The sequence below is a fragment of the Podarcis gaigeae genome (assembly GCF_964106915.1).
Source record: "Podarcis gaigeae genome assembly, chromosome: 5".
NCBI classification, from domain to species: Eukaryota; Metazoa; Chordata; class Lepidosauria; order Squamata; family Lacertidae; genus Podarcis; species Podarcis gaigeae.
Window position 1 is genome coordinate 85,670,592 of NC_139681.1, and position 15,334 is coordinate 85,685,925.

The following is a 15,334-nucleotide window of genomic DNA, read 5'->3' on the forward strand; positions in this document are numbered from 1 at the left end:
CAGACCCTTCTATATAGTGAGAAGGTGAGGAGGGGTATTACTCAGAAGGCTGGTGGGAATGGGTGATTGGCAGATAGCTGTGATGAGCCTGTTGACGAGGCCTGCAATAGGTCTTACAGGAAGAAGCAAGGGGTGAAAAGGTGAAAAATGGCTTTGTCATGTATAATGAGATAAGAATCCAAGGTCTTTGTTCAGGCCAGCCTTCTGAGTAATACCCCTCCCCACCTTCTCACTATATAGAAGGGTCTGGAAACTTCTGTTTCAGTGTATCTGAAGAAGTGTGCATGCACACGAAAGCTCATACCAAGAACTGACTTAGTTGGTCTTTAAGGTGCTACTGGAAGGAATTTTTTTTGTTTTGACTATGGCAGACCAACACGGCTACCTATCTGTAACCATATCAATACTGTATAACCAAAATAAAAGCACGGGCACCAAGGACAGGGAGAAATCCAGTTTGTATTTAAAGGCAAACTTACCTTTAAATTTGGGAATTTTTTACTTTGTGGGGTGTGTGATACTGTGCTTTGAAACCTGGGTTGTTGGGACTTCAAATTGCAATGCAGAGTTGATTCAAAGCCCTGTTGCAAACAGCCCCAAACTGCTCTTTAAGGCTCTGAAAACCAGCTGAAGGGTGGTGGGAGCACACCTTGTTCTGGCAAAGGAAAACTCAAGAGCTCACTTTGAGCTCCTGATTCTTCCTTTGCAATACCCACAGCAAACCTTAAATCACATATGGCTTCAGGTGTGAGGGAGGTGGGCATGGTTTGGAGACCAAATCTGGCATAAGAGCCAGAGGTTCCCCACCCCTGTCACACAATATTTATGCTTGCTAACTACGGAGCATTTTGATCTGTTGGTTGCACCTGTTTTTAAGCATTGCTCCCTGAGTTCTTGGGGACAGAGCATGCTAAAGCTTAAAATACATAATACAGAATAAGCATTTCCAGAGGTTTTTATGAGACACAGTAAAACAACCTACCTTCAGCTTCCATTTTTTTTAAATTGAAAGGTTGTTTTATCTTTCGAAGTATTTTCATGGCTTATGAAACAAATCAGCTTTGATACTGATCATCCTTTTGAGTTTGTTCTTGATTCAGTTCCAGTTGCTTTATTGCTTGTCTTCAGACACTTTCTGTTCTTATATTATAGCTTTCTCATGCAAAATTCTTGCTTTGGTGCGATGGTGAAGAAGGGACATATGGTCTTCAGAAGAACTGTGCAGAGTTCAAAAGTATTTTCAAGGGAGATGATGGTCCGGTGGAAAGCATTACCGTAACCTTTTCTTTGAAGCGTCTTTTCAACGGTTTTGCCCAACTACCTCCTCGAACATTTCATTTGAACAGTCTGGTCAGCAATTTTTTGTGTAGTGGGGTAGGATCATTCCAAGAGAAAAGAGGAAGTAGTTGTGTAGACTTTGATACCGGAGCCTCTTACATGTGACGGATTGCTGGCAGCTGGGAAGGCTGAGTCACTTTATAGCTCAAATTACAAGACTACCTGAAGAAAAAAAGGATCTTTGTGTTCCCTTTTAAAAGTAACACTGATGGAGTCTGGGAAAAGCCGAGAGATCAAATAGCTAGCATACTTCTGTGGAGATAAATATATGAAGCAATATTATTACAGTGTGTTCATTTCCCAAAAATATCTTATACCTATTGTGATTTAGTCTTCAAAGTTAGTCCTCATAGTTAGGGTAGGATTCATAATGAAATCTGCCAAAATCTTTTGAAGAAAGTGATCTGCCAGAAAAATGCTCTGTTTCTTCTGGCCATAATACTTCTGTCATTAATGTAGCACATTATTTATTTTAAAATTTACAAAGGTCTTCATCATTTCTACTATGCTTGCACAGACAAAATTCCTTTTTAAAAAAAAAATATTTTTTTCATTAGGTTTTCACATAATACATCTGTCAGGGGTTCAGAAGGAGAGACACAGGAGGGGGAGCAAATGGAGAGTGAGGAGGAGGAGTACGAGGGGGGCGCAGGCAGTGACAGTGGCCAGAGTTATTCCACAAGCCTCTCTAGCGAATCGGAGGACTCACAGAAGGGAGCGCCGGTGGCCAGAGCAAGGGAGATTCCAAGGGAGAAACCTCAAGAGGGAGGGGCCAGCGGGGAGTCTCTGAACAGCAGCTGGAGATCAGGGCCAGCGTCTCCACCAGAGCGCAGTGGGGAGGGGGAGTCCCAGGAGTCGGGACCAGTGTCCTCACCACCAGAGGGAGGAGAGGAGTCAGGTTTGGCAACACCCACATCAGGAAGCGGGGAAACGGTCAGAAGGAAAGTCACCGGCTGGGCGCGCGCGCCAAGTTCAAATGTACAGGAGCGCGGCACAGCGGGGAGCCCGGGAAGGGAGCCAGGTCCTAAAGCCCGCCGGAGGGAGGGGCAAGACTCAGGAGGCTCCGCGTCAGAGGAGTCCAGGAAGGAGGGAACCCCAGAGGGCAGAAGGACCCAACGCAGGAAAGAGCAGCGCAAGAGGTGGAGCCGGGCTAGAATCTTAAACTGGTGTGGGTGGAGCAGTGAGTCAGAGGGGACTTAGCCGGTCTAGCGTTAAGACGTGGGCCTGCGCGCCCAGAGCTTGGAAATGGAAACTAAACTTCAATAAAGACTTTTGTATATAATATCCACTGGGCGTTGGTCCTCTGTGAGCTGGGACCTAGCGGCAGTCCTGACAACATCTTAAGAACATCATATGTTACCATTCTTATTCTTCTGTGACTTCCTATATCACTGCAATGACAAAATTCCTATTAAGCAGATCACTATCATTCCATTTTACAGATTTAGAATTGAGCCTGAGAAATTAGTGACTTGTCCAAGGGCCAAGACCCACGGTATCTAAACTCAGTGCTTTTTCAAAGGCAAAGGCACAATTCTTGCCCAACTAGTGCTTTAGAAAGCAAAATCTGTTGGAGCATCTGTCCTGTTATGTACCTTCCCAGACCCTTAGATGTTAATCTGTGGCCCTTCTCTAGGTGCCCTCTCTGAGGAAGGTTTGGAGAGTGGTGACAAGGGCCTTTTCAGTTGTAGCTCCCTGCTTATGGAATGCTTTCCCCAGTGAGATCCGCCTGGTGCCAGCATAAACATCCTTTTGGTGCCAGGTATTAACTTATCTCTTCTCCCATGCATTTGAGAGATGATTTGTTGGATGACATTTTTTGTTGCCAAAGCTTTTGCTGCAGTTTTAACAGGATTTAGGGATTTTTGTATGGTTTTATTGTAATATATTTGGTACCCCCTTCATTTCTTTTTTATTTCATGTTATGCTTTATGTTTTTAAATCTTTGTAAGCTGCTTAGAAACTTTTTACACAGCAAATGCCTAATAAATTGAATTGTTAATAATAGCAATGCAAAAATGTATCTGTCTTTGAATCTAAGAATAAAAAATAAGAATTACTAGTTGAAGATTCAGGAAAAAATGGGAGTAGCACATCAGATGATCTCACTGGATACGCACTTTTGCACTGCACACCCATGAGATGAAGTGACAGAAAGTCAAGGAACACATCAAAGTACTGGAGAGATTTCAGTGCAGAATAACCAAGAGGTGATGGATTGATGAAGGAGTGTGTACATAGCACACTGGCTGAAAGACAGGTAATGTTGGGTAAATACACCATTCTGCAAATATACAAAGGGTGTGAACACGCAGGACAAGAAAAAGTTAACTCTGGTGATGTACAGAGTCATGGAATAGCAAAATACTGAACACAGTGGATAGCTGTATTGGGTCTTCAGAACCTCAAGCTTGGCTTAGTCTCTTGCAAGAATCTCCAAGATAACCAGTCCTATTTGGAAGGAATGGAGGTAACAGATGATGTACTTATTTTCTTTATTTTCTGATGCCTCCAGTTTTGTGGCGGATACTGTATTCATTCAGCTGGTATCATCTTCTGCATTTCACATAGAAATGGTGATCACACAACTTTGCTAGTATGTACCAGGTGCTAAAATCCCCAGAACTTTACCATTTGAAAGATGAGATGTGCAGCAATACTAAAATGTGCAGCCTTATATGATATCGCAGTGATCCAGAAACACATTGGACCATCGGTCCAGCCAGCACAATATTGTTTGCACTGACAGGCAGTGTCTCCCCAGAGTTTGAGACCAGGAATTTCATTTCTAGTCCTATCTGGAGATGCCAGGGATCGACCTTTTGCCTGCACCTGTTCTGAGCTACGGCTCTTCCTTTTTCACATGTGAAAATTGGTACCTAATCACTGAAAGTGAACTACCTGGCCACCAGTTTCATACAGCACCATGATTTTCATCTCTGGTTGAGGAGGCACTGCCTGGTTAGCCTGTGGCTTCAGCAGTGGTGCGGTGGGAAGGCAATGAAGTTAACTGCCCCTTCCCATGGCTTCAGTTAGTATTGGGCTGTCCAAGAGGAGATGCTCCAGCCCCTGAAATGAAATCATGGCAAGGGAGCTGTTTCCCCATATAATTGTGGAACCTTTAAAAAGAGCGGTTGTTGGAGTAGTTGTTGAAGAAGGGCTGTAGCTCACAAGTAGAGCTTCTGCTTTGCATGCAGAAGGTCCCAAGTTCAATCCTTGGCATCTCCAAGTGGGGCTGGGGGAGACCCCGTCTGAATGCCTGCCAGCAATAAGAACAACCTGCTGGATCAGTCCAATGGCCCATCCAGTCTAGCATCCTGTTCTCACAGTGGCCACCCAGATGCCTATGGGAAGCCAGTGAGCAGAGCATGACACACACACAATAGCACTCTTCCCTCTTGTGGTTTCCAGCAGCTGGTGTTCAGAAGCATTGATGCCTACCCACTTGGCCCATGACACCGTTTGGACCAAGCATACCTGCCCTAAACCTAATAATTGAGGCTAGTATTGTACTGTGCTTGGAAGCTCCAACCATCAGCTGTGGATGACCCTGAGTTCGATAGAACAATGGTCTGACTCTATATGGCGTGTTCTACAAGCTAGAAATAGCATAGTGGTCTAGGCATTGCAGCAATCACCTCTGCTTACACTACAGAGGGACAGGACTGGGGGTATATCTGGGTTATCAGGCCATGCATTTGTAGGAATAATATAGTCAGAAAGGGAATGCTAGTGACTATTTTCCTTTCTCAAAGACATGCGGGACATTGTTTTCCAAAAGCATGTTTTACTCAGGTGCTGAACTCTGCAACTATGATAAGGTATTGTGCTTTCTTGTGTGATTTTCAGAAGAAAACCTAGCTTCCAAACGCACAAGGAAACAGGTTTCATAAGTTGTCTTGCATTCACATCGTACAAAGCACAGAAGCCTTTACAATGGAAGTTATCAAGTTACTAATGACTGATTTCAAGGAGGGCAGATTCTGGCCATGGAACTGCTTGGGTGTTTCTTGTGTACACACCATCTACAAATATATTCCTTCCACTTCGTCACCATGATATGCCAGAAGGGGAAGGGACTAGGTGGACAGAAGAAGGACCAACCCTTAATGGGGACAACCTCGTTAGCTGCATCCCACGCAGCATCCTCCTTTGAAAGATTAGTGTGGATTTTTGTACTTTGCCTCATCATGACTCCTTAATCCGGCATATAGTCTAAGGGAATAATGCCATTAGAGGATTAATGCCACAAGTTGATTTGAAAAAAAGGATTTGCAAACACCAAAATCCTATATTGCATGCACTTAATCATGAAGTATTATTTTGAGGATTTCCTTTTCAGTTTAGTAGTGAGTCTAGTCCAGCCTAGGTGGTACTTCCCAAGAAGACACTCAATTCTGCCATCTCAACATAAAAGTTTACAGTTCAAAGGCAAAGAGCCCTCTCTAGTATCAGACATACCCTCCAACATTTCTATGGGGAAAATAGGGATGTCCTATTCTACTATTTGGTCCTATTTGACCAAACTATGGGAGGCAGTGGAAGACAGGAGTGCCTGGCGTGCTCTGGTCCATGGGGTGACGAAGAGTCGGACACGACTAAACGACTAAACAACAACAACATTCTACATTATTATTTTACTATTTATACCCTGCCCATTTGTCTGGGTTGCCCCAGCCACTCAGGTGACTTCCAACATATTAAAAAAAATCATTAAACATTAATCATTAAAAAAAAACCTTTTGTTATATAGGGCTGCCTTCATATGGCTTGGGAGTCGAATAACTCCATACCCTCCAACATGTCTCTGAAGAAAATAGGGACGTCTTAAGGAAAAGTAGGACATTCTGGGATCAAATCAGAAACTGGGATGGCTTGTGTAAATCTGGGACTATCCCTGGAAAATAGGGAAATTTGAAGGGTTTAATCTGATGCACATATATAGTTCCTGCGCAAAGGTACCTCAATGTAGAGACAGCAGCTCCAGTCATGTATTGATTTGTGCCTATGGGTCTCGCCACCCATTAAAAGAACAAGGAAGATTTCGTTGATGAGAGAGCTCTGTATACTCTGCCTATGCACTGAAGTTCAGCCCCACCAAAGGAAACCAGATTGGGGCTCATGGATAAGAGCATCAATATTCCCCATGGGAAGGGCTGTCGCTCAGTTGTAGAGCACATGTTTCACACGTGAAAGGGCTCTAAGGTTTAGTCACTGGCATCTAGCAGTAGGGCAAGGAAAGGCCCCTGCTTGAGACTCTTGAGCAGGGTGGTCCAACTTTTCATACCAAGTGGGCTGCAAGAGTACTTCAACATGGAACCCATGGGCCACACACTGCCTTGTCGCACTGGACAGCAGGAGCAAGGCCAACATTTGATGCCCCCCCCCCAATCTTTCCAAAGCTGGCTAAGCGAGGCACAGGGCTATGGGAAGGAGGTGCGAGGATCTGGCAGGGTCCTGGAGCTCTCCTACCTCCTTCACAAAGCTGGGCTTTGGGAAGGAGGCAGGAGGACTTTAGGACCCTATCAGAGCCCTCATGCCTCCTTCCCAAAGCCAGCAGTACAGGGGCTGAAGGCCACAAAAAGAGGCCCCGAGGGCCGCTTGCAGCCTTTGGACTATTCATTGGACCACCCTGCCCTGAAGAGTCACTGCAGGTCAATATAGACCAGTTGGAGAGACTATTAATCTGACTTAATATGAGCAGTGTGTGTGTGAGTGTGGGCTTGAAATGTGAAAAAAGTGCTTAAACTTAAACTCTGTGATGTGTTCCTCTCTTACTTGGTTGGAAGTAAATCCCATTACATCTGAAAGATGTACAGCTGCAACCACAGGGCGATGATCTCTAGGGAGCAGACTTGGAAGGATGAAAGCTTCACCAATAGGGAATGGGGTAGAAAAATTGTGGACAGACAGCAGCCAGAATGGAAACACATCAAACTGTGATGATGTTTACCAGGAATTGCAAAAACGAATTGAAAAAGAGCAAGAGAATACAACCGCACAGCATTTTAAGCCTGTAATGTGTACTTAGCCTTAGTTTAGTCATGCTAAGGAACCTGTATGTATCTCCTAGTGTTTCTTTACCGACACTGAGGTGCTTATAGGCACATGAAATCCCCATGCCCACAACTGCTCCTTCATTCGCCTTAAGGAATAAAAGGGTTGAGGAAATGAAGGCATTATGCACACGGTACTTTGTCTGACCTTGCATGCCGTCAAATCTGTGCTGGAGAATGTGAGCATGGGGATGGTGTCCCACTGTACATACACTGTTTCCAAGTGATACATCTAAAACAGACCTGATAAATAAATAAATTGGTGGCTAGAAAATATTTTCCACAGAATACATTACTCTCAATTTTACCCATGGACTGCCATCTGTCCAGATTTTAATTTGCACTGAACTAACTTTAAGATGTATTAATTGCCTGTTTTTATGTTCTTTGTATACTGTGTTAGTTTAATGATGTTAGCCGCCCTGAGCCCGGATCTGGCCAGCGAAGGCGGGGTACAAATAAAAATAATTTATTATCATTATCATTATCATTATTAGTTGGCCAAAACCATGATTTCCACACAACTGCTTGGAATTACCATAGCATTTCCTAGAGTATTAATTTCCTGGTTTGCACATAACACTAAGCCAAGCTATGGCTCAGTGTGAGTGTGTGGGTTCTCAAAGGGAAGCTCAAGGTCACTGTACTCTTCATCAGTCCTGTTTCTGCTCCATTAACTGGAGCTAAGCTATGGTTTGGATTGATGTGCCATCTGAACCCAGGCTTGTTTAGCATGTTTGCCTCATGCTAAACAAACCACAAGCTGTAACCAAGGTTTCTTCTTGGTTTACAAGCTCATGATTTGTCCGGAGGGGACAAACCACGAGTTTGGATGATATGCTAAGCCAAACTACAACATATTTTGTGAGGTAGTGGGAGAACCAGAGAAGGAACACAGTGCCCACAATCTCCTCTCCAGGAACCTGTGCTCTCATATGTGTTTGTGCTATGCCATGATTTGAACTGAGTCATTATTTCACTAATCCTTACGACGACCATGTAAAGTAGGTCAATATTATTACCTCCATTGGGGGTATTTTTGAGGCTCATATCCTGAGTTTACAGTCAAGGCAAGCTTTGAAAGAGCTTATTTCCAGCTTCATTGCTCAGCCTGTTAGTTCCTACACTACATTAGCCCTTAATATATCAAAAGTAATCCCCTTGCACTGAAGCATTTGCATGAATAAATAATCTGATGAGTTCAATCAAGGCCTGCAAGCTACATTAATTGCCAGAGGCTAATTAAAATCATGACTAAGGATCACTGATGCTTCCATCTGGAATACAGATGTTTGGCTTGATTAAGGAGAACTCCACTGCCATGGCTGTTTAATAGGTCACATTTTAAATATTACTTATGATGAATATTAATGCCAGCATCACTTTATTTCCAGTTCATGAATCATTAACTAAATAGAGCAATATTAAATATAATTAATATATGGATTTACAGATCACAGTAAAAATACACAGAGATAATACAGTACTAGAGAATTACTAGAACTTTGTAGTGTTAACACTGAATTGTTTTAAAATATTGGATGCCCCTGACTTAAGCTCTTAAGGACCAGACTGCATGTGACATGAATCACAAGGTTTGACTTGAGTGCATGATCCCTTCCCTCCCAAAATCCCTTCCCACAGCTAGTGGCTAAGGGCTAAAGCCCCCTAAACCCAATCAAAGGATTCAGATCTGGATAGGCCTCCAGCAAGGCCTATCCAGATCTGAATCCTTTGATTGGGTTTAGGGGGCTTTAGCCCTTAGCCACTAGCTGTGGCCCTGGTCTCCCTCCCCTCCAATGCACATTGTGGATGAGGGAGAGTCCTGAGGCTTGAAGGGCCATATTTTGCTCTCAGGCCTGAGGTTCCCCACCCCTGACATAAAAGGAGCCCAGCTGGAGTGGGCCCACAGATCTACCTAGTTTAGCATCCTTTTCTCAAGAGCTGCCTGCCAGATGCAGCTGTAAGCACATGAGCCAAGCATGAAGTTGACATTCCTCTTTTGCTCCCTTAGCAGGAAGTGCCCTGGGCAGTATTGTAGAGCAGAGATTCTGATCCTTCTTTTTCACCAATGAGCCAGAAGGATAAAGATTTTGTTGAACTTTTTGAGAAGGTTTTAAGACACCGCGGGTGACACTGTGGGTTAAACCACAGGGCCTAGGACTTGCTGATCAGAAGGTCGGTGGTTCAAATCCCCGCGACAGGGTGAGCTCCCGTTGCTCAGTCCCTGCTCCTGCCAACCTAGCAGTTTGAAAGCATGTCAAAGTGCAAGTAGATAAATAGGTACCGCTCCGGCGGGAAGGTAAACGGCGTTTCCGTGCGCTGCTCTGGTTCGTCAGAAGCGGCTTAGTCATGCTGGCCACATGACCCGGAAGCTGTACGCCGGCTCCCTCGGCCAATAAAGCAAGATGAGCACTGCAACTCCAGAGTCGGCCACGACTGGACCTAATGGTCAGGGGTCCCTTTACCTTTAAGCAGGTTTAGTGATTTGAACTAAGTTTTAGTGATTGTGCTGAGCAGATGTCAGGTGCTGTCCCTTTCCATAGTTTCAAGTGAAATGTGAATGTGTTCTCTAAGTGTCCCTAGAAACTAAGAAAATGCCCTGGCACTTTTGAAAGAGAAACATTAAGGAAGCAAATGCAAATATATGGAAAGCGGGTCTGGCACAGCAGTAAAGTGCAATGACCAGATCTTTGGACAGAGGCTGGTGTCTCAGTACAGATAGTCTGGAAGAGGATGTTTGAATAAAGTGACCTTTAAAAAAAAAATAGCCACGGGAAAGATCCAAGAATGATAAAAACTGGATCTTAAGCTCTTTTGCAGCAACTCTGTTGCACATGACAACCAGACTGCCACAATTAAGGCAGACAAGAATTAACCTAGGGAGTGTAAAAAAGAAACAGAAAAGCACGCAAGTCCTGCTGGGCTGTTAAGAAGCAATTAATTCAGGTCTCCAGAAAAGCTCATCTGCCTGACATTCCCACCCACATGTATGTTTGAACTTAAGGGCACTGTGGTCACTGTTGCCAAGCAGCTTGACAAAGCTTACCCATTGTATCAGATCCAAGCACCATCTAGAATTAAATAAGGTGACTGGAATCAGTAATGGGGGTGGAGGCAGGGCAGTAAACTGAAACTCAGTTCCAAGAAGATGAGAATTTTGTTGGTAGCTATTTGTTCAGGAAGATGGTATTCAAGATGTCTCAGATGGGACTGCACTTTCCCTAAAGGATCAGGTTAATAGGGCTGGGCGTACTCCTGGATCCAGCATTGGCACTGGAAGCCTAGGTAAGCTTGGTAGCCTCTGCAACAAAGAACCACTTGCATCCTCTCCCGGGTAGAGATAACCTGTCCACAGTCATACATGCACCAGTATAATCTAGGGTTGACTGCTGTAATTTGTTGTACAGTACATGGGACTGCCTTTGAAGACCATTCAGAAACTTTGGTGAGTTCAAAAAGTGGCTAGTTCAAAAAGTTGGTTAGTTTAAAAAGTTCAAAAGGGGTGGCTAATCTGTGGCCCTCCTGCTGGACTACAATTCCCACCATCACTGACTTTTGATAATGCTGGCTGAGCTAGTTAGATGTTTGAGCCCAAGAACGCCTGGAAGGCCAGATGCTTCATACCCCTGAGCCAGGCTGTTGACTGGGACCAGATGGAAGTATATCTCCCTAGTATTGAAAGAACTTCTCTAGGTTCCACTCTGCCTGCCAGGGTATGGTGGTGGGTTTGCAAAACTACTGGCTTAATTTCATTATTTATTATTTAGTCCCTGCTCCCCCAATTGCAGCAAATATTATGTGTGTGGAACCTGTTTTAATTCTAAACATCTCTGATAGTGGAAAGGTAATGCCTCTCTCTTGCTGAATTTCATGATAGTTTCTGTCAGGAACCAGTTCCCTGTTTTACCAGGCCAGAGTCTACTGGACCTTGGCTCACAACAATGATTTCATCAATCTGTGCTGGAGCTAGGCAGCCTCTGTGCCTGCTGGTGGCCCTTTGATGAGTTCCTCGATCTTGCTGCCCTCCCAGTCCCTGCACTCTCCTCAGAATATGCAAAGCGTCAGACTCATACCAGGCAGGCCACTGCAGTCCCTGAGCTCAATGGGTAGTATTCTAGGGCTGCCATATGCCCAGATTTTCCTGGACACTACTGGGATTTCAAAGACATAAGTGACAGGCAGGGGGACCTTCCTGAAGGCGATCTTTTGCCCTGGAACTTTTGGCATTTTCATTAAAAAAAAAGCTTTTTGAAATATGGCAACCCTAAGTATTCAATTAAGTTTTACCCGTGGTATACCCGTTAAAATCAATGAATGCAACTAAGTTAGGTCCATTGATTTCAATGGGTCTATGTTGGGCAAAATTTCATTGAATGCCACCTTGTGATTCAGTTAGATGCATTCCAAGATGGCATGTATGCATGGAACACACGTAGGACTGCATTGTTACACCAGCAGCTACGTTCTCCTGAATGAATCTACAGAGCCCAAATTTGCATAGCAGCCTTTTAGGCCAGGGAACCAATATCAGGTCAAGGGCCACATTCTCACGTAGGCAACCTTTTGAGTGCCACATGACATTGGTGGGAGAGGCCAGAGGAAAAAGAAGGCTGAGCAATGGTTGTTACTCTTACAGACTCATACAATAATTTACATTTTACACCCAAACACCTGTCCATCCTCTAACTGACCAAGCAATAGACATGATGACATTTCAGCACCACTTCCAGCCAGGTAACAACTCCTGAAGAGGGCATGGTGCAGAGCCAGTGAGGGGCGTTGCCAGGCAGAGAGGTCTGGAGGGCTGAATTTGGCTTCCAGTCCTGACACTTCCCTCCCCTGCTTTAGGGAGTCAGGGGCACATGACGTCAAAAATTGAGGGCAGGCCTAGCATTATCTGGCATAACAGGTGACCCAGTAGATTAATCTTCTTATTAGAGAATGTTTGATTACAAATCCAAGGCAGTGAAGCAGTATGCATCATTCCCATGCAAATCTGGTGCATGCAGAAGACGTTTGAGCAAGTACATTAATAGTAGGAAGTGGCATATAACAAGGTATGCAGGTCTTTTCTGGGGAAGGTCAAAGCCAGGCTTCAGTTAGTGAATACTGTACTGAGAAAAGGGAGATCAGGGCAGAGTTAGCCTTGCATGGGCTGGGCCAAGTTGTCTTCAACTGACTGCAGCTTCCAGTTATATATCCCTGGCAAGGGAGTGCTTCTCTGAAACCAGACAAGGGGGTGTTGTCAGTATTAATCACCCCAGTTCTAATTGTAATGTGTCAGGCTACCTGGAACAGGTAATTTGACCTTTCCCTACATCTCACTAAGAAATGGATAACTTGTGAAGAGGCCCTTAGCATCTCAGTTCAGCCTGAGAGGTGTTAACTAACTGACAGGGAGAATTAAAGAGTAAACTGTGAGCTTGAGCAGTATAACCATCTGATCCGTCTGTTAGCCTCACAGTGTGCTTAACAGCACTTTAATCTTTCCAGCCCAACAGGATAAGTAATTATGGGGCAACAGACCTGTCATGTGGCAGAAGTAAACAGCTTCTTAAAAAATCAATTGTGGACTGATAACAGTCAGAACAATTCTGATCATTTTTCTGCTGCCAAGTGCATAATTTCAGGAACGATTCAGATTTTCAGAGGATGCACCAATTGCCTTAAAGACTAACACCAGCTTAACAGGTTAAATGTTAAAATAGGTTTATCAGCTCAGTGGAATGTGCTACTTGTAAGTAATTATGTTTTTTTTTTTTACAGCCCTCCTGAGAGATGGTCTGGGAGAAGGGCCTGTGATGTCAGAGTGGGGAGGGCTTAAATGCAGGGATGAAGGCTAATCAAGATAAATTGAGTTTGTATTTAAAGCAAAGTCATCGTTAGTTAAGAGTTTTTTGATGGCCTAATCCCAATGTGTCTTAAAAGCCAACCAAGCAACACAACCAGCCTGAAGAAAAGATCCACAGCGAAGTCACAAGCTCTTGGATATTCTTACAATCTTGCCCAGTTTCAAAACTGAGGTCTTGGCAATTCCTGTAAGTATATACAATGGTTAATGATCGTAACTTATATGGAACATCAGGGTAATAAAAATGCCAGTTGTTTTTATGTTGCCTGTTGAGAAAGTGGTTGCTTTACATATGGAACCTGGTGCCAGAAGTAATGTTCAGATAATCATCTAATATTTATGAATAATTGACATTAATTTAAAATTGTTATTTGTTTTTATTGTGTTTGAGTTATTTTTAATCTTATAAATGGGATTGGCCAAATGTGGAAAGACAGGGCACAGATGTTTTAAACAAATAAAATAACAGCTTGTTGAATTTATATTTCTAATTTTTAGCAATGCTGTAATTATCTCTACATGGTGATGCTATTAGTGGGGTACAAGACAAGCAACCTTTCCACAAGTCAGTTAATTTTGAATCCTTGGACTGGGTCATGACAAATTTACATCCCATTGATTGTGATGTGTCTACTGTAAGCATTATTCAAGTCTGGATTCAACCCAATTAATTTAAACCAATGTAACTTTACTAACTACAGAAGCCATTTAAAACCAAGAACTCCAGCTTATGGCTTGAGGATCAATTTGTATGAATTGTATTTTCCCCTGCTTTTTATTGTAAACCACCCTGAGTACTTTGTTATAGGATTGTATGTGAATACACATCATAATAATTCAAGTATTTTTCCGAGAGAAGGCATGAATGAGGTTGGGATAGGTGCAGAAGTAAGTTCTGGAGCTTTCGTTAAAGGCAGCATATTATCTGTTGATCCCCATTATCTTACAGGGAATTTGCTGAAGAAGCTACTTAAAATCTCTTTTCAATCTAAACACAAGAAAAATTACTCTGAACCTCTCTTACCTAATCTACTATAGCATGCTATGATTCTTGGCTTCACTCACTCGCTTTCTGTCTTTGGACAGACACCATACACTTAAAGAACATCCAACACACATTTAAAACACATGACTTCCCTTAAAGAATCCTGGGAGCTGAGGCTTGGTAAGTATATGCGAATTGTAGTTCTGGGAGGAGAAAACTACAGTTTCAAGAATTCTTCGAGGAGGAGCCATGTTCTTTAAATGTATGGTGTGGATCTGCCCTTTATCTTCTACTTCCTGTCTTTGATCAGCATTAGCTCCCTTTTGTTCTGGGAATACATCAGATTCATTATCTTGTTCACAGCAAGGTTCCTTTCCCAAAACAACAACAACAACAACAACAACAACAACAATAATAATAATAATAATGCCTCCGCTGTACTTACATTATACCAGGGCTGATGGGAGTTGCAGTCCAAAACAACCGGAGGGCATCAGACTGGCTGAACTAGAGCCACAAAGATTGAATGTACAACTATATAAATACAAAGCATGAGTTAGCATTTAAATATGCTCTCTTGCGCTAAAGATTCTAAAAAGGTTTCAGAGATGGACCTTGGCTGTACGTAAAAAACTGAAAGTTAATTGAAGAGAAAAGAGTAGGCATTTTCAACAGTAGAACATATGTCACCAGATAAAGAGCTTAGACTTTTGTTTATTTTAAAAATCTGTTTCTTCAACCCTCTGCGCAGAATGGACACACACACACACACTTTTGGGCTCTCATAACATGATTAACTGTATGGAAGTGCTTTTAGTCCATAAAGATTCTGCCCTTCCACCCTTTGCCTAATAAACCGAGACAGAATTAGCACTAGGTGAGTGGTTCTGCCTGCTGCCAAGAAGGGTTTGCTGAGGGTAAAACTCTAAAAGCAGAGATTAACTTGCCTTCATCCCTATAATGTGCTGTACAGTCCGGATTTACGGAATAGGATCAGCAGAGAGTCCTACACAAATGCAGTCTTGGACAGCTGGTGCATATTCTTTTACACAAACCCAGCTTCAAGGTTCTTAGCTATTTCACAGTCCTTATCTGGAGGGG

At 43.3% G+C, this 15,334-nt stretch overlaps 1 protein-coding gene across 11 annotated transcripts in view; it reads right to left on the minus strand.

Moving 5' to 3' along the window:
• Nucleotides 1–15,334, minus strand: part of LRRC31 (leucine rich repeat containing 31) — a gene marked incomplete at its 3' end in the record, with an annotated part of 40,259 nt that overhangs the window by 11,936 nt on the left and 12,989 nt on the right. For 4 of the 11 annotated variants that reach the window (XM_083739546.1, XM_083739547.1, XM_083739548.1 and 1 more), the window contains 3 exons: nucleotides 14,679–14,767; nucleotides 5,459–5,553; nucleotides 3,459–3,622 (listed from right to left, as the gene is read on the minus strand). In XM_083739546.1, the coding sequence (XP_083595672.1) occupies nucleotides 3,459–3,622; nucleotides 5,459–5,484 (190 nt within the window). In that variant the 5' untranslated portion in view covers nucleotides 5,485–5,553; nucleotides 14,679–14,767. Of the gene's footprint in view, nucleotides 1–982; nucleotides 1,501–3,458; nucleotides 3,623–5,442; nucleotides 5,554–14,678; nucleotides 14,768–15,334 lie in introns of those variants that run through there. The other 7 variants (XM_083739551.1, XM_083739552.1, XM_083739543.1 and 4 more) reach the window with 4 other exon arrangements.